This window comes from Trichogramma pretiosum, unplaced genomic scaffold, assembly GCF_000599845.2.
Source record: "Trichogramma pretiosum strain Unisexual culture from Peru unplaced genomic scaffold, Tpre_2.0 scaffold99, whole genome shotgun sequence".
NCBI lineage: Eukaryota > Metazoa > Arthropoda > Insecta > Hymenoptera > Trichogrammatidae > Trichogramma > Trichogramma pretiosum.
In genome coordinates this window covers 163,269-189,286 of record NW_019640836.1, presented here as the reverse complement: position 1 = coordinate 189,286, position 26,018 = coordinate 163,269, and the positions used below count along the sequence as shown (strand labels likewise).

General features: G+C 36.1%; 2 protein-coding genes across 3 annotated transcripts in view; one reads left to right on the top strand and one right to left on the bottom strand.

Moving 5' to 3' along the window:
* The window catches only part of LOC106655198 (disintegrin and metalloproteinase domain-containing protein 33), a 50,048-nt gene extending 31,135 nt beyond the window's left edge, over positions 1-18,913 (bottom strand). The window contains exon 1 of one of the 2 annotated variants that reach the window (XM_014375453.2): positions 18,195-18,913. In XM_014375453.2, coding sequence (XP_014230939.1) covers positions 18,195-18,273 — 79 coding nt within the window. In that variant the 5' untranslated portion in view covers positions 18,274-18,913. The remainder of the gene's footprint in view (positions 1-18,194) is intronic. The other variant, XM_014375452.2, reaches the window with a different exon arrangement.
* A 2,690-nt stretch (positions 18,914-21,603) lies between these two features.
* LOC106655040 (cilia- and flagella-associated protein 206-like) lies at positions 21,604-25,353 on the top strand. Its single transcript, XM_014375226.1, has 13 exons — positions 21,604-21,696; positions 21,769-21,934; positions 22,012-22,192; positions 22,305-22,474; positions 22,544-22,760; positions 22,847-22,976; positions 23,054-23,161; positions 23,247-23,349; positions 23,432-23,499; positions 23,594-23,742; positions 23,794-23,892; positions 23,962-24,097; positions 25,138-25,353. The coding sequence occupies exons 1-13, from the start codon at positions 21,604-21,606 to the stop codon at positions 25,351-25,353; spliced, it is 1,836 nt and encodes a 611-aa protein (XP_014230712.1).
* The last annotated feature ends 665 nt before the right edge of the window (positions 25,354-26,018 follow it).

Sequence of the window (26,018 nt, the reverse complement as noted above, 5' to 3'; positions counted from 1 at the left end):
AACAATGCACTCGACGTCGCAGTAATCGAATCATTTACCGAATCGATAATAAAATAGGAGCTTGAGATAATTATCGTTAGCCATAAAAACTTATAAAAGCTTCGAAAACGTAACGGCTGGCGCAGCTCGAGTCGAGTGTGGTTTCTGCATTCTGTGCGCTCTGGCAATTCCGGCCAGCAGCTGAAAAGGCCAAAAATTTTAGCTGTATGGTTTGGTACGAGCCGACACAGACGCTCGAGCCCGTTCCTTCGTTTAGGTCATCGACATCGTAACATACACTCGCTCTCTCGCACACATGTACACACCCACACACACATACATACACACATATATTCAGACACAAGCGCGCGGGAGTCGTTAACTCTTGCCTTTAAACTGTGCTCCCCATTGTTGGTAGACGAGTTTATAGTATATGCCCGGGAATAGATTTGGATCTGTGTGGCTACAATTTCCTATGTATATGTTATTATGTTTTTGTTTCGTATTATTGTTACGTTTGCGATTCACACTGACATCTATTAAAACGTTGGCTATCAAACAATAATAAACATTGATTGCGAATTTCTCATTCTTAAACAGCGCAAGCTGTCAGTATAAAATATAAGCCACATTTAGATTGTAAAAAAAAGATCCAACACAAGAACTTTAATAACGAGTATAAATATTGGTCCGAGTAATCTGTTGAGCTCGGTAAAAGAACATTAGCGATTTTCCAACCTCTGCGGAATACGTATACACGAGAGACTCTTGCAATGACGCAGCGTATGCAGCATGAGCGGATGTAATTCAACCTCAATTCAGTAATTTACATAATTGACTTGGATTGTCACAATGCAGTTTCCTCTTCGCAAATCGTTAGCCGGTCAGTCGGACACTACGAAAACAATATCAAATGTACACTTCAGAGCTCTTACATGCAGCGTCTGCAACCTATTCGTAAACGATAATTCCATTTGAGTACCTGCAAAATAATGTTATTACAGAGCTGCAAAGACAGATAACAATAAGTGGTCTTGCGGAGAAATCAATTTGAGGGAAAGAAAATTAAAGTCGGAAACTTTGTCGTAAAATAATACGTAAAGTGTTATGACGCGCGAAGGTGTAGCGCTTGGAAAAACGAGCACAGAGCTTTTCATGTAAATGAGGAAAGCTTTTTCAGTAATCAGTAATGCAACTTAGTAAAATGAAAAAATCCAAATGTATACTCAACAAAAAACCGAGCTTTAGGTTTTTCCTCGCCTCCACCACTTGATGTAATACATGAAATTCAGCTTCAAGAGAAAAGTATTTTTTTTCCAAAATGAGTAAGATTGTTCTTGTGCGTAAGTCTCCTATTAGAACGAATTGAAATTTAATGATAAAACTGGCATTTAAGGGGAAAAAATACTTCGAGAGGAGGTTCAAACAGTATTGAGCTAGTGTTTAAACATTCGACTGATAAACAATGTAGTTTAGTAGGACTCAACTCACACCCTGTTGTACGAGTGAAGGCTATTAGGGTTTTAAGCAAAATAAAATATGTGAGATGTGAGAATAGAGTGTGATGCTGACGGTCTCGTGTTGCTTCAAGTGAATTCACTTTTAACCATTTTTAGGTAGGTTTGGTTTTTATTTTTTATCGGTTTATTGACGTGCGCGTGCAATTAAATTAACTGGAAGCGATTAAAAGTACTCGCTCATAGTATACTACTATTCATACATTCATAAAAGCTAAAAATGAATGCAATAATTATTCTTTTTAACATACTTTTCACCTAAGTTCTATGATTTTTAAAAATTATCAATTTTGTATGTAAAAAGTGCTAGAATAACTAAATGAAAAATCTTTTGTAAATACGCAATAACGTCAATCCATCGAAGTTAACTAATATCTCACGTTCACGAGTTCTGAGTAAAATCTCAAATGGGTTCGTAAAATGAGCTATTCGTGAGTTAAATATTAACACGCGTGAATTCGCCAAGTGTGGGTGAAACAATTGAAGCCAAATGCATACTCAGAGTCGAGTTCATGCGAGAAGAGAGCGAACTCGAGAACGCTACGGTGGCAGCATGTAGGGCCATTGTTCCGAAAAATTCACGCAGATTCCTAGAAACTCAAGAGTCATAAATCCTGCGTCGTTATTTTTCACGCATGCACAAGCCTCAGGATTAAATTATAAGCGTCATGTGTAGCGCTTAAAATGAAAAACTCTCGCTTCTTTGAAAGAGCCTTGCGTTGAATTTTCCTGTTGCACGCTAAGGGCGCAGCACAACAAAGATTGGCTTCTATGCAGAGGATTTTTAATATAAAGCGCAGCTTCAACAAAACAATCTACTAAATGAATTTTTCAATCAAAGACCTTTTCGCGCGCGAATCAACTGTCCTCCTTAGTGTATAACGAGCCAAAGGGTTTGCCTCTTCGTAAACTTCGGTCGTCGCTGGGGATTTAAAGGCAGTCGCTAAGCCGGCCGATAGCAAACGTATACGGAGTGTTTCATTGTTCGAAGTCTTTGTCAGCAACTTACTTAAAAGAAGGCGAGGATTACAATACTTAAGTTCGATAAACGAAGCTGATGAATTGAAGCGAAGGTTCTCGTGATATTGCGCAAATAGCGGAAGTAGTTAAGTATAGTTACTTCACTTATTTGGCTGATTTTTTCAAAATTACATTGTCTTTCATGGCTTCAAAAGGTGTATACGGTATAGGTTGCGCTGAATTCCTGCGCTCTCGTCGAGCTCTCTATACTCGTCGCAGCGTTCTGCCACACAAACGCACACCAGATTCCAAAGCATCGATAACGAACATTGAGCTGATTCGTAGCAATTGAAGCGAGAGACGAGAAAATTCCAAAGGCCCAAAGTGAGTCAGAGGGACGCGCAGCGCAGCGCCGATTTATCGAGACGTAAAATTAACTAGTGCTGGTAGCTCTCGATGACACGACTAGATATTGATGCATATTATCGCATTGAGCGCGACAAGAGCGTGTATAGGAAGTGTTTATAATACGCACGCTCGACTCGTGCACGTTTCTGCACAATGCAAACACGCAAGGTCATTGCACCCACTACTCCGTTGCGCTTGCCGAGCTGCAGAGTTCAGAGTACGCTACGCGCATGCTGCAACGAGCCATCGTTTTTTTTCCCTTCTATAATACTCGTTTGCAAAAAAATTCATAACCCGCCCATTAATTTTACCCGCCCATTGAGAATAAGCCGATGATCTATTTAGCGAGGAATACACCGAACGCGACGAGGTGTGCGGAACCTCAAGAATTATGGCGATGAGAACAGTAGAAGAGAACACTGGGCTTCTTCGTCAAGACAGTTGATGTGTCTTGGACAGTGGGCTGCCGAGTAATTCACGAGCGTCGAGCGTTGTCGAGCGCAAAGCGTGACTGCAGCCCGGCTTCTTCCGCCGCAGCTCGCATGCATATAAATGAACTTTGCGCGCTATAATATACGAAAACATGTCCTGTTCCATAAATGTTAATTGTTGCGATGTGCTGCTACGAAAAGTATTAAATATCAGAGAGCAGTTGGCCCGACGTGAATAATTCACGACGTCTAGCTGCTGCCGCTGAAAAAGAGCTGGAAGCTAACTTTTCAGCGGCAATGGAATTAAGGCGAAAACGCATTTTTAGCTTCCCTAATTTTAGCTCGGGCTTTGCTCCGGCTCTCCTTCTCTCTTTCGCGAGCGAGCGCGCGCACCCTCGTAAAACGCGCGGCGCAAAAAAACAAATAGAAAATAGGGCAGTGCAACTGACGGGAAAAGGGAGAGAGAGAGAGAGAGAGAAAAAAGAAAGAAAGAATGCTTGTTAGTGCAGAGTTCGCTTTCACCCTGTATACACTAATATTGCGTTCAAAGTTTTGGCACGGATTCGAGGCAAATATAAGTTAGCGTCGTTTCAGATGGACCGAGACATTTATCGCTACTGCCGCTGTCGTTGCTAAGAAAAAGCACAACACTCTCCTCGTACATGTGCACACATACGCGTGCGGTGCATGCGGCAAAAACATCGCTGCACTGCGCGAGGATAAATCCTACGTGGATGCCCCGCAACGTGCCGCGTTTATATATAAGCGCATATATGGCGAGTCTGCGTTACTTCGGGAGTAACAGCTCGTTGCTTCTTTTCAATAGAATGAATAAATGGAAAGAGAAGCAGAGAGAGAGAGAAAAACAGCAAGAGAGAGAAGAGTGGTGTGGTCACGAGAAAAGAGCATTATATATTATGTGCGTGCTAGCTCATACTGCTGACAGTCGCGATTTTTTCCTTTCTTTTCAATTGTTCTCGCCCTTTCCTTTTTTTCATGTTTGAAGAAAAAAATCCTCTGTCAAAAATGGTGCTCCGCTCTCTGTTAATCTTTACAAACATTTTCAGTTCCGTCAAATTCGATATTATATTAATGAGCTTACATATGTCCATTTCCGTAATTTAATACAACCGCAGCGCCCTAATTGGCGCTTCAAAAAAGTAAACATGTTCAATGTTTTGTTGAGTAATAAATCAGAGTTGATTTTCTACACCTCGTAGCACATGCGCGCCGCTATATATATATGCAAAAATACGCGCGCCCCAATCTTTTAGCACATACAAGTTTCGCATAAGTACCGTTTTTAATCCTTATACTCCTACTGCTGTTTACATACATCTGACTTCGTAATTCAGCACTGCACTCGTCTCTTAGTGTATCGAATTTCGACTATAAACACTCATTTGAAGTACGATAGCCTGTACTATAGGTGTTCTCTGCATATTTTTGTTTTGGATTTTGAACTAAAGAAACATTACATGAAGTGCCCCGTTAAAAAGTTAGGTGATAAACTGTGAGTGGAAACGCACATTGTGCTCCTGTCGAATGTAAATCGAACCGGGTGACTTTGTTCACCCCCATGTCGAAAATGTTCGATTTATGTTTCATTCGTTGGTCATGCCACACAAGGCAGCCGCACCAGCGCACGAAACAAATGTTTCGCTTATTATATTGATTTGGCCAACGAATCAAAGTAAAAGCTGCGCTTTGTCTCGGGCATGCAGCAGTCAACGTCAATATAGACGTGAAATCTGGCGTGGCGCAGTGGCAGCTACGGATGGGCACGGAAACGGCGGGCAGCAACAATGCCCCGTGCGTGCGCGGCTATGAATTTCATAGGACGATCAATTCGACGCAGGCTTTGCAGCCCGCTATCTGCAGCTGGAATCTCGATCACCCTGTGAATAAGCGCGCGCACACGAAGCGTTTTGTCCGCGTTACGGCTCGTTTATATATGGGCTACGCGAATTACATCGAGTCCAGACAGTGTGTGTGTAAGCGTGCCCGTATATACAGTACGTGTATCGTGAATAATCCTCGCTGCCAATGCAACCAGCCTATATTGATATAAAAATTAAATTGAATTCGATAGATTTGATATAAATAGAAAAAAATGAAAAAATTTAGCGTGGCATCAACTTATTGCGGACGTATTGCTGTTAATATTTTTAGTAGTTTGATTCTAGTCGGCTTATGGGCGTGATGTATCATTTACAGCGTCGAAATAATTCATACCAGACGAATGATTCGTTTAACGCATTTTATGCCGTTCATATTAGCGAACCCATCTCATAGTTTTTATACTTTTCTCTCGTGTCAGCTCTTTGCACGCAAGGTCACAATCATTATTAACATAATAAAGATTCGTTTATACGTGAATGTACCTCATAAATGTTGTGTCCGAGTCGCCGCGCGCACGCGGATGGCCAGTCGCGCTCGTACGTACACCTATGATAAATAAATTTTATGCGCGTGGCCAAGCAGCTCTTTTGCTCATACAATTCGGTCGACTATTTTACCTCATCCATAGCTATAAATATATAAAAAAATAATCCAGGTAGCGCGATCACATTTTCTACATTAAAAATTCATCGGGCGTGTGTAGCGACTGCGCGACAATACCTTTCATTGTCATTTCTATACGGATACATCCGCGTGCGGAACTCTCGCGATCTGCTTCGTTATTTATTCAAGCGATGCAACGCATATGCATGCATATTCGTTATATGTTCAAACGCGCCGAGGGATGAGGCATAGGACGAGTCCAAAGATCCTCGCATATTATATTTGATATTGTACGTACACGCACGTACTCATCGAAGTAAAGAAAAAACGTACGCGTTGCACGATGTATTCAGAGGACTCTACCTATAAAGTCCACGAACCCATGTCACTTTTCTCCCATCGTCTCTTTTCTTTCCTTTTTTGAATAATATATTGCATTATTTTATCGCTTCGATATTATGTAAAATTGTTTGTGTAGTGTATTGCACATGGATAATGTCATGGAAATCACAATTTTGCAAAAGTGAGAGTTTTGTTGCTTCGCATTACTATAATTACGATAATAAGACTGGCTATTACATATGTATTCTTAAGATCCAGCAAAGAAACGCTTCGTCGCGATATTGGTTATATATGCGTGGACGCGAATGGATTTATCTGCGGTCGAAATAGGTCGAGGATGCATGGCATCGTGTTGTTATTCCCAGCTGCGTCGCAGAGGACGAATGTGGAATGCACGTAGTACTTTCACACTTGCAGTGAGCAATTATTTGTTAAAGTACTACATATTAAGATAGGTCAACTTTAAAATTAAATACTTATTCAACTCGAGCTACTTATAACTTTATAAGTAGTAATTATAACGCTTAACTCTCGGCTATGAGAAAAGATTATATCTGATTAGTCGAAATCTTTAATACGATAAAAAATACTTCCCCGTGGGACTTGATTAAATTTTGATTATTTCTGAAGCGAAAATTGAAAAAGTTTCGCGCGAGCCAAAAGCTATAATTTTTTCCCCCGCGTAAGACGCGTAGGAATTTTTAACTTACATAAAAAAGTATACGTTTTTCTCCTCGGTTGATAAACCCTCATCTATTATCGACCGGCAAATTCAATCGAGTACACTTTTTTCTACTCGCAAACTTTAAATTATCGAGAACATCAATTTCTCGCATGAGCATCCGAGTAGGTCGACGCCGCCAAGTGCAAGTTTCGAGAACATTACATTAAATTATCGTCGAGTTCTGACGAGGTGGATTTTCATGGGTAAATTTCGAAACAATCGAGCCGCTTGCGCCTTCGTATATACGCGCTATATAATGTATTCTGCTGGTCTCTCGCATCGGCGAAGGCAAGCCAAGGACGCATTGATTTTTTTCTTTTTTCTGTGTCATGCTGCTGCTGGCAGGCTGCTCGTGAAGTTTCCCACTCTCTTGGGCACTCATCAACGAAGGAATGCGTCCAATCGCGGACGCTTGAAAAAAAATGTTATACATAAGTAGGTTATAAAGCAGAGTAGGTGGTGGTTCATCGTCAATTTACAAACGTTTACTGATTCCTATACATCGAACAAACATCATTTGTATTACGACTTTCAATATATTCTCTTGAATATGTAGAAAAGATTAAATTAATGGGATCAGTTCAAGCATGTTGACAATATTAATTCACACTTCAATTGGAAAGGAAACTCCTAAGAAATTTAATTGAAACATCTGTTTACTTTTATTAAATAATGTACTTTACTTCAGCATTTGTGTTTGCAACAATCTGAAAAAAATCAATTAAAAAATCTTGATGACTTTCAAGTACTTCTACTATTTATATAAATGCAATATTATTTTTATAATTTTATTTTTTTGCAAATTGGTGAAAACAACAAAAAATAATCTATAAGGTTGTTGACAGGTGCTTGTGATCATATGGCAGGTGCAGTACTAATTTGTAGAAAGTGTCTTTCCCGTATATTACGTAGGTATAAAACTGTAAACAGAATTTTCTGTTTTTTGTTTTTTCTTTTCATATGAAAGTTCTTTCACAATATATTTTCAAAAATTTCACAAAAATATACTGACAATCTTAGATATAATCAATTACAGTTTGAAAAATCAAGAAGACAGGTACTAGTGGTAACATGATTTTTCGAGAATAAGATGCATATTCATTTTTAGAATACACACAATCTTCGGCATGACTCTCAAAAAAGAAAAACTATGAAATTGATGAATGAAATAGAAATTTGGGATATGATTTTCAATAAAAGCTAATTTTAAGATGATAGTGATTTAATATGATTTTCCTCTTAACAACGGCATGATGTTGCTCGAACAGATTTTTTCACACAGCGCAAGAAGTAATGATGAACAAATCACATATTTAATTTTGAAATAGAGATCGTAATGATAATTAAACAAAAAATTAGATCAAAGCGAAATAAGATTAAATCCGTAGAGATCGAACAAGAAATTTATCTTTTCATGTTAACATCAAACACTTTTTTTAAATTGACATCGCAGCCGTTAAAAGAACATATGCACCTGTTTTAAGTATTGCGACTAATTGTCAACTGAGGCTACCGTATATTTTGAGAGGTATAATAGCCTGAATGTAGCTTTTAACTTTTCTTCAAACTTTTTTTTTTCAAATTAGCTATCATTTTACTGCAATTAAACTTAATAAGGCATAAAAGGGCAAATAATATTATAAAAATAATAAGCAGAACAAGTTAAGAAAAGTCGATGTCTTTGGAATAAATTTTTTTGATAATAAAGTAATTTTAAGGATAAGACTTTAAAATAAATTATCCAATTGCTGCAAAGATCAGATAGACAGATCTTTCACAGTTAGCGAATTAAAGGAAAAATTGCATTTGCAAGAGTATACGCGATATAGCTCTTATATGCTAATTTTAATCTTAGTCATTTGAAAAATAAAATTATTAAGTTCACATGACAATTTTTAGTAATGAAAATTGATTATGCCTTTACCCTATTAATAAAACTGGTGACTTTTTTTCAAGTTCAATTTTGTTCTTAAATTGCTACTCAACTTGAATATCAAGAATGAATTATAAAAATGAAAAGAACTGCGTTTACTTTCAACATGGAAAAATGTGTTACTTTCGTGCACGACGCTATATGACACACCGCAGTTTACATGTGAAACCCAGCGAAGCAAAGAGTGAGAATTTCACCTTATCAGTCAAGCATATACCATAATCGTCATATATCGAGCTGCATTTTTGGTGCATGCTGCATGCAAACTGAAATTAACTACCGAGCCATTTTTTTCTTGATTATGTATTATTCAAGACCATTTATGGTGCTAAAGAAAATTCAATATAATAACATGTACCATAGTTTCTATTTCAAAAGTATAATCATACTGAAATTTTTTATATTTGTAATTAATTTTTTTTTTTAGTACAGGAATTTTAATCAAAACCGAATTTACTTTTTATGATCGTTTTTTAGGTGACACTTTATGATTACGAAAAAGAAAGATGATTCTACTACTTTTGAAAAGTAAATGATTGCTGTTTTAATTTCAAAAAAATGAAAAATTAATAAAAGTTGAATTGAACTAACAAGAAAACCAACATTATTGCTTTTTGTTAAATGAGCAGTTGCTTAAAGTAAAATACGCAAAAATATATGATCAATTGCCGCGGTATTTTTATTCTGTACCTTCAAATTTTTGCTGATTTGTTTTGGTTAAAAAGATATAGATTTCTTCAAAATTTGCAGCACTAGACTGACGAATTTAATTTTTTGATTTTTATAGCTATATTTTTTCCTAAAAAAGTTCCATTTGAGCAACCACATATATTCTCTACTCATTGAAATTTCACCATGAATACATAAAATGATTAATCGTAAACTTAATTCGAAAAATGATGTAGTTTTCGATGAAGTAATAAGAATATTCAAAAATTTTTCTTGCTGTTTTTTTCTCTAACGAATCACCTGCTATATATTTTTGAATACCTTACTATCACTAGGGTCTAATTATTCATTCAATTGATTTACTACTGTCAATGTATACTTTTTGAAACACACGAAAAATGTTAGTTTTTGTAGGAAACAAAGCGTCGACAAAAATAGTGTTATCACTCATTTAAAAACTTTTTCATTTTTTTTACGCACCAAGTTCCGATGCAACGAAAGTTTTGTACCAGTTCATGATTGCCAAATGAATAGGGTATCGTGCTTGTTCATGCCGTCTGTTGTCTTTTACAAGAGTGTAGGTATAAAGGTACAGGAACGCGCCTTTTTTCTTGCACCGTTATCTTGTTTTTTACTTTTTTTCTACTTTCTTTATTCCAAGATTTTTTGACTCGTAAGTTTTTCGCTCAAGCACATTGATTTGTTTTTTTTTTCTTTAACGTGCAAAAGGAATGGGTGTGTATTTGCGACGTCACAATGTGTAGCAATCGTGCACAGCGTTGGGATCGACCTTGTGCAGTGAGAGCGAATAAGATCCGCTTGTTAGTCGCAAAGATTAGGTTTAATGGACTTGGATGAAGGAGACTTTTTGTGTGTCTGCGAAGCTGATTGCGTACATTATGGGGATCATCCTCTGAGTTATGTACTGTTGTACGATGTTCTACGTTTGCCACGAGCACACCAGATGCAATTTGATTTGACGATTTTGAATGAAAATATTTCGAATCTTAACTGCCACGAAGAATAAAATGTGAATATGCCACTTTGATTCTGTGAGCAATAATTTTATGACCATGTTCCAATTGTAGGAAATATTAAAGACTTGAAAATGGAAATTAACGTTTAAATGATGTGAAGAGAAAAAGTGAGGAATAGTAAGCTTTGGAAATCATTTATAATGATTTAGTAATCCAGGCCGGGTCAATTTGTTTATTTAAAAAATTTAACGAGACAAATATAAATACATTTATAGAAGGAAATTAAGCCAAGTGAGATGTACAAATAACCAGTAAGGGTTTTTTAGCCATTAAAATGCGTTCGTATTAAATTTTATTGATAAAAAATTGAAAAAGATCAAAATGAAATAAAGAATCGTTTTTTACAAAAAGAAAATAAACACGGCGTATCGTCGCATTTTTAAAAAGAAGCCTGCGCGACCTTGGCTGCAGATACGTACGACAGTAAGATAGTCGTATGCGAGAGAAAAAAAAACGACTTGTTTTTTAACTTCTTTAGCGAAACAGTTATTCGAGTAAACCGCCGCGTCGACCCGTGACTACACAAAGCTGCATGAAGCGCCGCGCAATGCGTGAAGAGGTCATTGGCTTTAAAAAGCACAGAGACGCGCGCGACCCTGCAGCGTTTGCACAATTTAGACTCGCTGGCCTATATCGATGAACAGAGCCAAGCGTGTGAGTGCGCGAGTCGTGAAAAAATCCTACTTAGTATTAGGACACTCCTAATGAGTTGAAAACTAAGATGCTATCAACCAAAATTACATGTATACGATAGCTAAGCACTACAGTTAGGAGTAGACGCGCCAGACACGTATATTATAACCTCAAACAAACGTCACTGTGTACATTTTCATAATTATACTTTTTACAACTTTAATCGTACATTAGACAACAATTACTAACAATTCTTGATACAATGCTTATGTTCACGAATAAACATCTTATTTTTCTGGCTTTGTGTGACAATGTATTTCAATTTAAATTGTTTATAATAAAATTTTGAAACTTCTAGTCAAAAAATTTTTCTAAATTAGATAAACTTTCTATACGAAAGATACAAAATAAAAAACAATTCAAGATAGAATGTAATACATAACAGGCATAATTAATCACGATCGTGATTTACGAACATGCTCCGATAAAATATTCCGAACACCATAAGGATATTCACAAAAAATCTCTAAGCCAAGTTTAAATCCACTTCGAGCCTTCCTTTCAGTAAGCTTAAAGTGCATGTTAAAAAGTGAATTATGCCAGCAGTTTGTAAATATCGTACGGGTAAGAAGACTGCTACTGCTCCAAGCCCACAATTTTCAGTTTTTGTGCGCATAATTACGAATCGCTGAATTTTTCGTCGTGCTCTTTTGAAAATACGGTAGCAAGGCAATAATTTCTAATTTATATTTTGAGCACGAACAATCGGGAACGAGAATGCTGCACATAGTCATTTTTTCTCGCTTATTTAGCCACAAAGTTCGCATCGCTTATGCATCATCGTCTCAATGCATGTAAATTAAGGCGGTAAACAATTTAACTTTCTAATGCCAATATTCGGGTCAAAGATAATAATCGTCTTGTTTACTCATGGCAGGCGGTTTTGCAAAGTGTAGCTGCTCATCAAACGTATAAGCGTATACGCAGGATTAAATTTATGAAAGTAATTTTTTTATAAACACCCGGGCCAACATTAAAAATTGATCCTTTACGGTGCAAACAGTGTGAAATGGTGCTCGCTGCACAAGAGGCCGGAAGTGGTTACATACACTTAGCGCTACGTGGTTATGCAGTTTTGTGGCACTTGAAATGAGTCACATTCGAAGAAACTTTGCAGTCGAGTTGAGGTGGGAATTCATTGAAAGTTGCGAAGTATGACACATGAAACTACCGGACCCTTGAATGGGTGATTTATCGATAATATCTAGAATTTTAAATAGATGATTCTGTGATTTAAAATTCGTTCAAGGAATGCGGTCCATATATAGCATTAGTCATTGCATCAAGCTGAAGTTTAAAAAATGTTTGTTGCAGAATACGTTAAAATGAATTAGTCAACACTTGATGATAACAGATCGAGCGGGTTCACGGTTGTTTTCGTACACTTGTGAAAAAAGCAATTCCGAGCGTAAGTTACGTTTTTTCATTATTTCATTTAGAAATTTACATTACTGCACGAGTCATCTCTCGCGCTTGAGTGCAAAACAAGACTTGGGGATTAAAAAAGTTTTTCACATGCACAAGACCATTTTCGAGAGATAAAACAAAAGCAGCAACACGCGAGGATTTTCATTTGATATTCATTTGCTTTCATTATACTGCGCAACGTAACTTGGGAGAAAAAATTGCGCGTCAATGCTAAAACATGATATTTTTATTAGCTGTGACTCGTGATTTGCAGAAGCGAATACAAAGAAAGTTTACCGTCGAGAATCGGACAAAGAAAATATTTATTCCCGATGCATTGTTTTCGTCTGCTATTAAGTTTATTAGCGTACTTGGCATTGGAGTATCACTTTACGGATGGTACACTAAAACTCAAATCAAAGTTATCTCACTTTCCAAAATGTTTTGCTGGTGATCGATTACAAAATAGCTAAACTTTCACTGCACATTGGACCAAAAAAACTAAAAGTCCCACGCATAAATTTCTCATGATCTGCTTTTCCACGTTTTGAATCAGAGATCGATGATACTCATAAGATAGATAATTGGAATTTTTTATCGAAAATCAGTGTATATACTGTGTGTAATTCCCTTTCCTTTTCGTTTTAAGAGCACACGACGACAACCGCGCGTCATCAGGTATTCGTCTGTTTGCACTGCATGCGCGTTTATTCCATAAGTACTACTTCCGTTTCAGCTATCTACGGTAGCAAAAGGCAGCCAAGCTATAATACGCGTCACCGCAACAAAGCTGCCGTGCTCACATACATACACGCGGGTTTGAGTCACAATTTTCGGTCCGCGGACGCTTTTATTATCAGCGCTGTGCATGACACGGGTATTACAGCACGACGTACGGAATTACAGCTAAAAGCAGCGAATTATAAAAGCGACAAGTGTGGATTACTTTTTGTAGATTCCCTTGTCACCGTGCGTTCGATTGCCGCTGTGTTTTGTCTAAGTATGGTAAAAGGTACATGTGCATGAAACTTCAATGATTTGGAAAGTGAAAAGATACATCTTGACCATCTTTTTTTTTTTATAAAAATGTGATCAAAAAGAATGAATTATTAGACTGAAAAAAGAAAGCCCTGTGGTTTAGGTAAGTCAGCTCTTCCAATAGATGTTTGATTTTCGAACGACTTCTGTCGATTTCTCGTGTCAAAAAATCCGAACTCTTCGATATACATGCGAGCCCATTTGAATCGCGCCGAATTGTGAAATGACACCGGCCGCACACTATTACGAGGACATTTTATGATTTTATTCGGATTAAAAGAAAATGAAAGAATAACACGTGTATAATGCGTACACAGTCGATCGTTGCCGCGCAGCCGCACACAAATGTATTCCGATCCTTCAATAGCGACTGGCTTCTTTTTCCATTGCCATTATACTCGTCGATGCGGTCGCAGCTCCCGGTGTGTGGGTGTGTGCGTGTGCGAGCCTGTGTGGGTCTACTGTACGCGCGCGAGTGTGAGAATACGTTTCCAGGAACGATTGGATGATCCCAAATTTCCTACAGCTGAGCTCAGCAATGCCCCGGACATTATTAGTATGGACCATACGGCGAATCTATACATATGTATACGCGCGTATATATGCTGAGTGTATATAAGTGAATGTAGGATGGAACAAAGGCTTCACGCTCCGGGGATATAACAGGCTGACTGACGCAAGCAATTTTCAAAAGATACATTAATTTCGTTAATATCGGCTCTATTGGGAATAAAAATGTGCAAAATTTACTACGTCGATTTCAACTTTATGCCAATGCTGATGTAAATAATTTTGGGCGGAATTACGGTTACATCGTCGCAGCTGTCCAAAACATATATTTTATCCATACAGCGTAGAATAAATAAAACTCAGAGCAAGTCAGGTGAGTTTTTTTGAGCAAATCGTCAAAGTAACGTTAGATGTCCAAATTCAAAGCCGCCAGTGTTTCTGATAAAATGTAATTTTAAGTGACATATTACGAGGATTTTAAAAAGTTGAAGTTGCTGCGTATTGCATCCATCCGATTACTATATTGACGCAGAGTCTTTGCATCGAAAAAAAAACATACTACGAGCGTCACTCTTGATACAGCGCTCGCCTGACAGCCTCTCGAAAGCATCGTTGATTATCAATGCGTTCGAAGAAGCTCAGCAACGCATCAAGCGCTGATTACGATGTCGCTCTCGCGATAACCAGTCGAAACGTTTGGCATATTATTAAATCTCCAGCAAATGCAGTGCACAATGCTAATGTCGGGCAAATTCCATCAGCGAGCAAAACGACATTCTTTAATCTGTTCATCGGCAAAGTATAATACCCAATGCATTCGGCAAGTCAGAGGTTCAATCCGTTCTCGAAATGGCTCGCATTGTATCTTGAAGCCATATAATCCATTTTCAAAAGTTCTCAATCTCGTTGTGGCCAGAGCTATTAGATATACAAATTGGCCCGGTCTGGTGCGCACGGCGCGATATTGTACTAGTAAGTATGTACTGTACAGGAATGCCGAGCAGCAGCGATGCAACAGCGAGATACGTAACGCAGTCATAGATGGATTTATGTTTACACGAGTGAGCGTATGTGCGAGTGAGCACGCGGCAACAGGCACTGCACGTGCATTGATGCGAAGAAACGGGGCGCGTGTGCGGTGGGCTTTATACATTGCCGTATAATGCTATTTTCGAGCTGGCGCGCGCTTATTCGCCTTCTCCGGCGCGCACGAGGTCCTGCCACGGCCCGCAGTAATCGTATATGTGCGACTACTTTTACTCAAACCTCGTATGCGGCATACACACAGCGCATATTTTGTGTGCCCGCTCGCACGCGCCTCTCTTGTGAGCAACATACGTATGAGCACGACATCCATCTAGTCCATTGTGCGTGTTATGCGGCTATACGATCGCGATAGCTTTTCTCTTTCCTTTCTTTTTTCGTGTTTTTTTTTTTCACTCGGGTCCCAGCCAGGTGAGCTCGTTATTATAATGCGTCTAGCGATGTATGGGGACTCGAAAAAGTTCGATTATGTTTGCCGCCCCTTTCAATTCTAAGCACACGCGCTTTTTCCCCCGAAATCGGCCTAAATAGACGCGCCTGCTTTAGCCTTCAAATTGTTCTCGTAACAGGCCTTTTGACATTTGTGTATACCTACGAGACCTACTGAATTTTTTCTCCTTCAATCACTCTGCATACCCAGTTGCGACTGTTTTTCTGATTAATTTTTAAACCGACCGACGCTCATTGTTTTTCCTTATTTTGGCACGCTCATGAGCTCGAGCTTTCGATGTGTTTGATGCGGCTTTCGTTTTTGGCACTAATTCCTCCAACGCGTTGCTATATTACAGAATAAATATTTGAGACAATTCGCAAAAATTTAAGCATGAATTTGATAAAAAGTACGGAGTGCTGAGCTTAGCCATGCACGATAGAAAGCGTACTTTTATTCAGTAAGAGCACGTCGATATAATTTTTTTATTTTTCCGAGCCAACGTACTAAATGAAAAATGCAATTTATTGTCCGCGAGAATGCTGGCACGCACACAAGGCGATTTAAAAGCCCGCGCAACACGACTACGTTAGGTACATACCGAACATGCACAAGCGCTCACGGCCTGTCAAAAAAAAAGTGCACGGAAAAATGAAATCTCGTCACGCATCGTCGATTCTTTTGCCATTCTCCACTGTCGCGCTGTATATTTTTAATGGCATAACCAAAGCGAGCCGGCACAATACGGATAAATGCATTTCCGTTTCGTGCGTATTTTCCACTGGGCGCTTGTAGCGTAGTGTTATAGTTGGTCCCCCGAGGAAAGCTGCCGTCGCCAGTACTCGCGCACACAAGTGAAAACAAAAATAAATTGCTGCTGACATTATAAATATGTATTACAGATGTACATGCGAGCATAAAAAACGAGTACAAGCGGCCGAGAGAAAAATTAATAATCGTCGAGTTATCGCAGACGAGCTGCACTGCGCACGGAGCGCACGCGTGATGGAGGAATAACAATTATCTATACCGGATGCCACAATTGCACCATTGCCAATAAAAGAGGAAGAAGAGACCAGGCAAATAAAAAGGCTATACGATATGGGCGCGCTTTCTTGGCGATATGTTCACTCTTGCCTCTCGCAAAAGATGCGATAATACGCCTGAGATGTGTTTGTCGAATAGGCAAAAAAGAAAGAGGTTAAGTAAATTGTGGAGAAAATATTTATCGTCTCTACAATGCTGCATTATATACGAAGTTTACATACGCTTTACTTTACTTTTCATGCATAAGCTATCATTTTATCGCGGAGCTTTTTTTCAATCGAATGCGAGTATGTAATTTAGGTAATTAACGAAAAACCTGTCTACACTCCCTATTGTATAAAAAATTAATCTTTAAAACATGATGATCCTCAAGTTGTGCACGTTTCGTGCCATTTCAGTTTGTAATTTTATTCTGATGTAATTTAATGATTCACAACACACATATTTTTGTGTCTTATTAACATCCATTATTAAAAACATTCCGGCAGGTAATTTTCTTTATCATTAAGATGTAGATTATAAGATGGCGTTGCATGAAAAATTAAGTTTTCTAAAGAATCAAAGAAAATATGTAATTAATTGACAAATTGGTATAGATTCAGAAATGTAAAATACGTTATATTGCTCAAGTTGTTCGGAGTTGTCATAGATTATCATCGATAGTCTCTTGCACGAGTTTCGTATCATTTTTGATATCGTTAGATAATTTTGTCATTACTTAGACATAAAATTAGGATTCATTAAAAACAGTTTAAAAAATGTTTAGTTGTCATCATCACGTCGAGTGGAGAAATAGTATATTTCTCAACGGGTGCACATATGGTTTTTTAGCAAAACGAGGGATTATAGCACGAGCCGAAGGCGAGTGCTGTAACGAGTTTTGTTAAAAAACCATATCTGCACCAGTTTGAGATACTATTTTTTCCTACGAGAGCCTAAAATTAGCGGCAAAGTTGCGTATTTTAGGTTAGAGTGGGGAAAATTTCTTTTGTACGAAAAAAAAGAAAATATTCAGCGCCAAAGATGACAAACATTTCACAATGCAGAAAAGAAAACATAGTTGAAACGAATCATTCAAACGTTGACAGACGGTTATTATTCACAGCACAATAGAGTCGCAAATGAAAATTTGAAAAAAAATCAACAAAGAACGCAACGTGCTTCAGATGATCGCACACTACAACAGCGAGAGATCGTTGAAACAAAGTGGCCAATCGTCGTTAGAAAAACTACTATTTGAAATATCATAGATATTAAAAAAACATCGCGAATGAGAAAGTCTGGGTCTGCGATGAATCATCGGCATTAAAATAGGCAATCGAACAGCGATTATTACCATTGACTCGAGTTTTCTCCGTAAAAAAATATAATAAACAAAAGAGAAGAGAAATTAGAGAGACGAGCGTCGCTGCACGAAAATCAGCTGGGCCGGAGCGATGCAGCGGTAGCAACGAACTGTTACAGTCCTAGCTAGGACATGACACATAGGAAGCGCAATGTTGCGCGCGTATATGACTCACCTTGGCGACGAAAAGAAGAGGCGAGCGCCGCGTCGAGGAGCAGCAAGATAAAGAGGACATAGGCGACCCTGGGCATCATCGTCGTCGTCGTCCCCCTCGTCGCGCTTCGTCAAGCTTCGTCGTCGTCTTGGTCGTCGTTTTTATTACTACTCATCTGCACATACTCCATATGCCGACGATCTTGTCATTGCACTCGGACTCGTCGCCTTTATTTCTTCTATATATCGTACGTATGATTGTATATATAGAACGATGTGTATGTGTACACGCACATGTGTATGCGTGTGTTAGTGTGAAAATGTGACGAATGTGTAAATTTATATATAGCACCACGAGCACCCTTAAAGCGATACAATTACGCGTTCGTAATCGTATATATAGAGAGAGATACGTATAGATATAGGAGGACACTACGCGAGGTTAGGTTGTGTACCTAGAGCCCTTTGCACTCCTGCGAATGAAACTTGAACAGAATAAGCGCACTAGAACAAAACTTGAGCGAAGATTGCTTTGGAGTCAAGACTACGCTATGACACACCATGTATATATTTTAAAACACTGGCACAACAAACACACGACAGTAAAGCGAGTATACACTGATGCTTTATTATGTAGCGCGACAGAGCGCAGCAAACACGCTCGGCTCTCGCGACGTTCCGTGCCAGACTGACTCGAATTTCTCTTTCTCTCTCTGCTGCTGCTACTGCTGGCGATTCTCGACACACGCGCGAATGTCTGCGCCTGTTTTGCTCTTCCACTTTTACTCCACTACTACTTACATTGACTACGCGGCGGGGGAAGAGACGTGTTCGAGCAACTGCTCGCTCGGCTTCGAATTGTACGTAGCGATCGTTGGTACGGTGGAAGGCGACTTTTAGTTGCTGCGGATCAGTAAAATTCGCTGTAGATGGCGACTTGCGCTTGAACCGATGCTACAGTCAGAAATTTATAAAACGTTGTTTTGTCAGTGCCGCTTGATAATTCGACATTTGCTGCGCTTGCTTCCTTGTCAGTAATTCGAGTATTTGCAAAATAATAATATTCACTTGATTGACAGGAATACGATACTTTGATAATATTGTTTGATCATTTTTCCGCGTTTTTCTTTACGTGCCTATCCAGATTTCCTTTAATTATCTCATAAAAGTTTAATTAACCGTCAAGATCTCCAAATTATTGACTTATTTAATGAAATCAAAACTTATTTTATGTAATCCTGGTCTACTCTTTCCTGTATAGTATACATTAATGAAAATCTGGATCGAATACAACGAAATTTAAAAGAAAACCAAAAAGCGTCGCATTAGTAAAATGTGTTGTTAATTTTTTTTTATTATTGTACCATGAATACATATGTATCGGCATATTACATCATGCGTCATTTACACGCTATTGTTCTTCAGTATTACTAAATCAATTCAACAAATTCAAGTAATTCTTTTTTATTTAATTAGTCTATTTGTATATTTTAGTCTATCATACCGCAATGTTGTCTAAAGTAATGAGCACAAGAGCTTAATTACGCTTGCAGGTCTGCTTCTCGCAACTCCTGAGTTTTCTACCGTAAACCCTGCAAGATCCCAACAGGTTCGTGACCTTGACTTGGGCAAGTACAAAGTTGCAGCTGTATCCGCCGTTGAGCACATCCAGACCGAGAACCTCCCCTAGGCCGTCGAGAAGAGACGTGCACCTGATGCAGGTGATCTTGTAACCGCGATACTCCTTGTCCAGACGAGGTTGACCCGCTACCACGATCTGCGCCAGTGATTTTCGTGTCATGTTAATTTGTTTTGCTCAACTGCGTTGATGATAATTTTGAAAAAAAAACTTACGCTAAGGAATGGGATCGTATCCAACAGCTCATCGTTTCTTTCCCGACGACATCTACTGGATCTTCTGCTTTGTGCCAATGCCATACTTATGAGACAGAATAAAACAATGTACTTGAGTGCTGCCATTTTTCAAAAAATATGAAATTAATTGCCTTATGAAAAACTTGCGACTACTGCGGAATTGTGGGCTTTCAGTATGAACTTTTATATAACTTTTCTTATCAATTCATTCACTTTGGGCAAGATCGATAATTCATCCAAGTTTTCTCAAGCAGCTGGAAAAATCTTTTGCTTTATTTCTCATCATCAAATCAAACAGCCAGTTTCCAATTTTTACTTTAATCGAACATTTTTCAATATTCCAATATTATTATAAGACGTGAATTTCCTTACGTTGACACTCGCAATCCAGATGTACTAACAAGATTTATTTCAAAACTCATTAATTATTAATATTTCTTATTTTCTCCACAAATTTCTGATCCTTCAAAAATCCATATTTTAATGTACGAAAAAATTGTTACTTTAAATTCGTTTATAGAAATACTATAAAATTTAATATAAAACTAGTTTCCAGTTCCTACAATTTCAATTAGTTAATTTTGGTGCGAGTATTTTTAGACAGAAAATACTTTTCATTTGTTCTCATTTTGTTTTAACGTATCGTTTATTCTCTAAAAACATTTCGTAAGCAGCGTCGATTTAGGAATGAAAATATTTTCAACTTAATCAAATAACAATTTGGATTTTTTAAATATTTTCGACACTTTTGAATTAGATTAAACAAATTCTTTGAACATATTCTCTAACGGATTCATTAAGTTTGAAGATAAAGTAGAAGCGAAATTGAAAGGAAGGTTACGTGAAATATGGAAACGGCAACCACGTAACCGAGTTGTTTATACGACTCATTATGCATGGGACTGTCTAGTATTGAAACGATACAATTAGTGAGTAAATTAAGTTTACGTTCTGAGGTAGAACTCATGCGATACTAGAGTATGTCAAAGAAAGGATAGGAATCTGGTTTGGAGCGAAAAAATTAATTTTAGGACAACATTTTTCAAACTGGCGTAAAACTCGCAAAAAAATGGTCGATTATTCTACAAAATTCCATCGTGCTGCCATAAACTAAAAATAGTTGTCATGATTTAAAAAAAATTTTGTTGTTATCTCATCGAGTTTTTCGAACATTGAGAAAGTAAAATTGAAAAGTTATTAGTGTCTATTAATACATTTAATTATTCTCGAGTGAGAAGTAAGTACAATATTGTCGTAAGAAAGTTTTGCGGTTGCAATTAATTTTTTCATGGGAACAAAAATTGAATTGTGTTGTTATGAACACGGATTCGGTAGAGTAAGCTATTGTTTATATTATGAACATAATCAGTAATATAAATATAAAACCAAGTAAAAAAGTAATTTAAAAGTATGTTTTTACGTGGAAAAAACGTTTATAACCATCATCAATTGAAACAGTTCTTTCCCTCAACTCTCTTATATTGATCAAACTTAAACTACGTTTGTTTTCATATCCTTTGCTCCCTTTATTCAACAGTTCATTTTTGTCTGGAAACATGGATAATTCAGTAGGAGATATCGTCGACTATGTTCTAAAATCATGCAAAGAAAAAGAAGTTGAAGTATCAGAAAATTTCATCACATTTCTAGTGCGTATGATGAATTCAATTACTTAGATCAATATAATATTATTTTATTATTGATGTAATTTATCGTTCTAGATATCTTCAACGTCTTATTGTTCCGGTAATTCTATCTCTAAAGAAGAAAAATATAAAAATCAGAAGATAACAGAAATGATCATAAAAAAAGTAGTCAATATTTCTTCTCCGAGTTTAGTAACACTGAAAATGCAACAATACTTTTTGGAAAGTTATCAAAATCGAGGTATTTTTCTTATTCATAATAGGTGTAAAAAACTCATAGTATTCATAAATTGACAATAAATTATCTTAATATCTTAGAGGATATAATAAAAAAGCATCGAAGTTGCTTAGCTCAAAAAACTTTACCACTTATAAAGGAAATATGTGACTTTGTTGTCCTTGATAACACTACAGCCTTAGAACAACTATACCAAAAGATATTAGTAGTTATTACGATTTTAAGCGGCTTAGGAGATCCAACTGTTTCAATCATTCTAAGGTACTCAGCAATCATTTTTCGGTACTCTTTTTATAATTTAATAATAGTAGTATATTAATAATTTATAAACATTATGTCGTTGAAATTTTTATTAAAAAAAAAAAAAATGAAGAGAAGTCGGCCTCGCTTTGCATAGTGTATTTCAGCCTTCAGAACTCTCAAGATTTGTCACATTGTCAGAGTTCGAAAAAGAAAGTCAATTGACAGAGCTCATGCATATCGTTTCTGGCATTCGTCTTTTCAATCGCGATGGCCAACGTGGGGGTGAAGGCATTGATGATTGTAAGGGGTTAAGCTATCAAAGTGTACCATGTTGTTTGAAATTAATATGAAATCAATTTTTATTATCAGTGCCATGTATTTTACAAAATAGTGTGAATACATCACGTACAATAATAGTTCATTTACTGGAAAGTCTCATGGAAAAAATTTATAATCTTACTGCAATCGTAGAAGCAGGTATAAAAAGTGACGATGTTAACGATGGGGAAAGTCAAATTGATAACAATCACTTTACATGGGCCTTGAAAGCTTTGGTGACAGCTCGACAACAAGAAGTGTACGTCAGGTTCGTTGATATTTTAGATAATTTCGCTTGAAAAAATAAAGTAAAATAATGATTTCTAATTATACATATTTCGATTGGATTTAAAGAAAATTGCTGATGGATTTAGATATTTGCGAAAAAGAGGTTGAACTTTTAATAAAAGAATTGAAAAACAAATTCATTAAACTTCATGAAATAGTAAAATATCGCACAGCCATTCCAACCACTCAAGTTTACGTATGAAAAAATTGTTTCATGTTTTGTAATCTTTATGTCTATTTCACTTAGTGTTCTTTTGTTTATTTTTAATATAGCCTCAGTTCATAGAAATTGCCAAAACTTGGTTTAAATTGCAAGATGAAGTATTAGTAATAAGTTTCTTAAATGAAATGCTGTGTCAATTGAGATCATTTTTGCCTCAGGTATGTTTTTTCTCAAATTAGCAAATGATATCTTTGAATACATGCAAATAAATTTATTTAAAAAAAATTAATATAATTTTTTTAGACATTAGAATCACGCTATCAAACTGTTATTGAATTATTGTTGGATGAGATTCAAGTACTTACCGATTCTGAAAGATTAGAACGTACTATGGGAAAATTGATTGGTAAGTAGGCAAGTTTATAATTATTACGGTCAATATCGATTGGAAGTATAATTTTTAAAAATCGATATTATCAATTTTTCAGAGGATAGCGGTAAATGTGCAATTATATATCCCAACACGGATACCACTTTCAATAAAGTGAATTTACAAGTGATTATCTTTAGATTATTATATTACTTGTTAAATAGTAACATTCTTTAAATTATTCTACTTCAATTTTATAGCTTTGTTCGATCTTTTCTAGTTTCTTGGATTTTGTGCTTGGAGTTTTGTGGTAGGCAATGGAGCAATAATTCCTGGAAATCCTAATATTGGCATATTAGAATGGAAAGAAAAATATTTTGCATTTAGTTCTGTCAGTGCAGCTAAACAGTTTTCAAAACGTCCTGATAGGTAATACAAATTTTCTGATTGTTTTTATAGTTTGAGAGAACAGTTTTAAAGGTTTTTAGAAGCTGCTCTGGATCTCGTGGAAAAAAATTTAGAATTTATACATTTTTTTCAACTTTTTGACCAGATAAACATATTCAATCAGCAAGACAAGTAAATATATTTCACTTTAAGTTCAATATTTATTGTGTAATTATTGCCTTACTGAAGTAATTTCTTCAGATTTTCAAGAGGAATAAAACCTCCAAAACTATTTCGAAATCAAGAAATCCAAACAGATTTGCACATTTTACCGACTTTCATAGATACCAATTATTCATCAAATATTTGGGAGCATCGTCGAAAAGCAATTAAACTCGTGAGTAATTTATGAAACGAATAATAAGTAATATGAACAATTGCCTTTGAATTTTAAAATTTCTGTTCGAAAATAGATTATTGATAAGCCAATTTACCTGATCTTGTACTAGTAGACCAATACAATGGTTAAATTTTAAATATATATAGGAAATATTTACATGTACTGTTTGCACTTATGATTACATTTATAAAAAAAATTCTCACAATAATCTATTATTTTTTATAAATTTTTTTTGATGAAGAAACTCATCATAGATCTTAAAAACTTTTATAAATTAAGTATGTGTTAAATTTTCTTTCAATAATCGTTTGAACACGTTTCTTGCATTTAAAATTGTCACTGCTGAAGAATAGCTTATTCTTTGACTTGTAATTTTTATCGTATCGTGGTACTAGACTGCACTTTCATAAATTCTTACAAAACCTCGCTGATTTTTCACGATACCGATACAATAGCAAATATTATACAGAGTCGAGTACCTCAAAGATGGTTTTTCAAATTCTGTTTTAGTTTGAATTAATTGTACAATGTAGATAGTTAAAAAACCCAACCATTAGCATGAACCTTTTTTCCTTGGGTACAATTGGCTTTAATTATAAAAAATTTTGAAAAATCATTTTTGAAATGCTTGAGCTATATGATGAAACCATTGTCATCGATATTGTTCTAAGTTGTGACATGATAATAATCCTCTTCAAGAATAAGTTAGTCTTCAGACAACCGCTTTAGGAAATCGACAAGAAAAATACAAGAAAATCTGAGGCTCCGATTTTTAGACATCTTGAATACGTATGAATATGTATTTTTTCTGAAGATGTAAATCTTATGTAAATTAAAAATACAGATAAGTGTACATTTAAAATGCAGTGGAAATCATATAATTCGAATTATCGTATAATTCCAAGTGATCGCTCAGTCCCGGTCCCGTTCTATACAAAACCATGCAAAAAAGATTGTAGATATTTTATGATTGGTTAAAGAGATGTAATTTTTATAAACTTTCAACTTATTACTGGCTAATAAAATAATTTTTGTAGGCAAATATGTTACAATCTGCTTGTAAAAGCACGCAAACTCTAAAATCTTCGTTCCGCAATGGCATGTGCATTCAAACTATGTCCAAAAATGAAAAAGAAACCCAAACAAGAGTCGACAAAGGAATCAATACAACTTTAGTAAACAAGTTAGAGTTAAGTTTAACGCACAGAGAAAAAGACATTAACCTTATCGATTTCAAATTGTTATCAAAATAAATTCTTTCCGATTTTTTAACTCAAGTTTTCGATTTTATACCTACATAAAGTATATGTAGGCTTTTGTAACATAAATTAAAAATAAATAACTTTTTAGTTATTTTATTGAATTGACTAAAAATAAAAATTATATTATATATTATTATATTATACATAAATAAATATAATATTATACCATAAATAAAGTATTATACGTTCAATCATGGGTTATTATCATACAATTTTCTTGTGAATACAAAATTTCCATTATAAATTGAATTCTCCTAAAATGCAAAAATGTTTTGAATCTTTGAAAAATCACTATTTATAGATTTTGCAGAATAAATTATCTTGTTATTTGTTCTTATAAATTAATATTTTACACGCTGTCGTACTATACTTGTAAAATCTCAAACAGACATAATTTTATTCAGATATTCCGCAATTAGAAAATTCAAAAACTATAATGAAATGGTTGTTTGGCCATAAACTTTGCAAGATTTTGGCAATCTTTGATTCTTGATTTTCGGTGAAATCTTTGATAGATTAGTTATGTCTTGAGTTTCTGGAAGACACTTGATACAGTTTATTTCAAGTTTAGGAAGTTTAACTGGTAAATGTTTATGAATTGCTAATACCTGAAAATTATAAATGTAATCTTACTTAAAATTGTAAAAAAAAAAAGA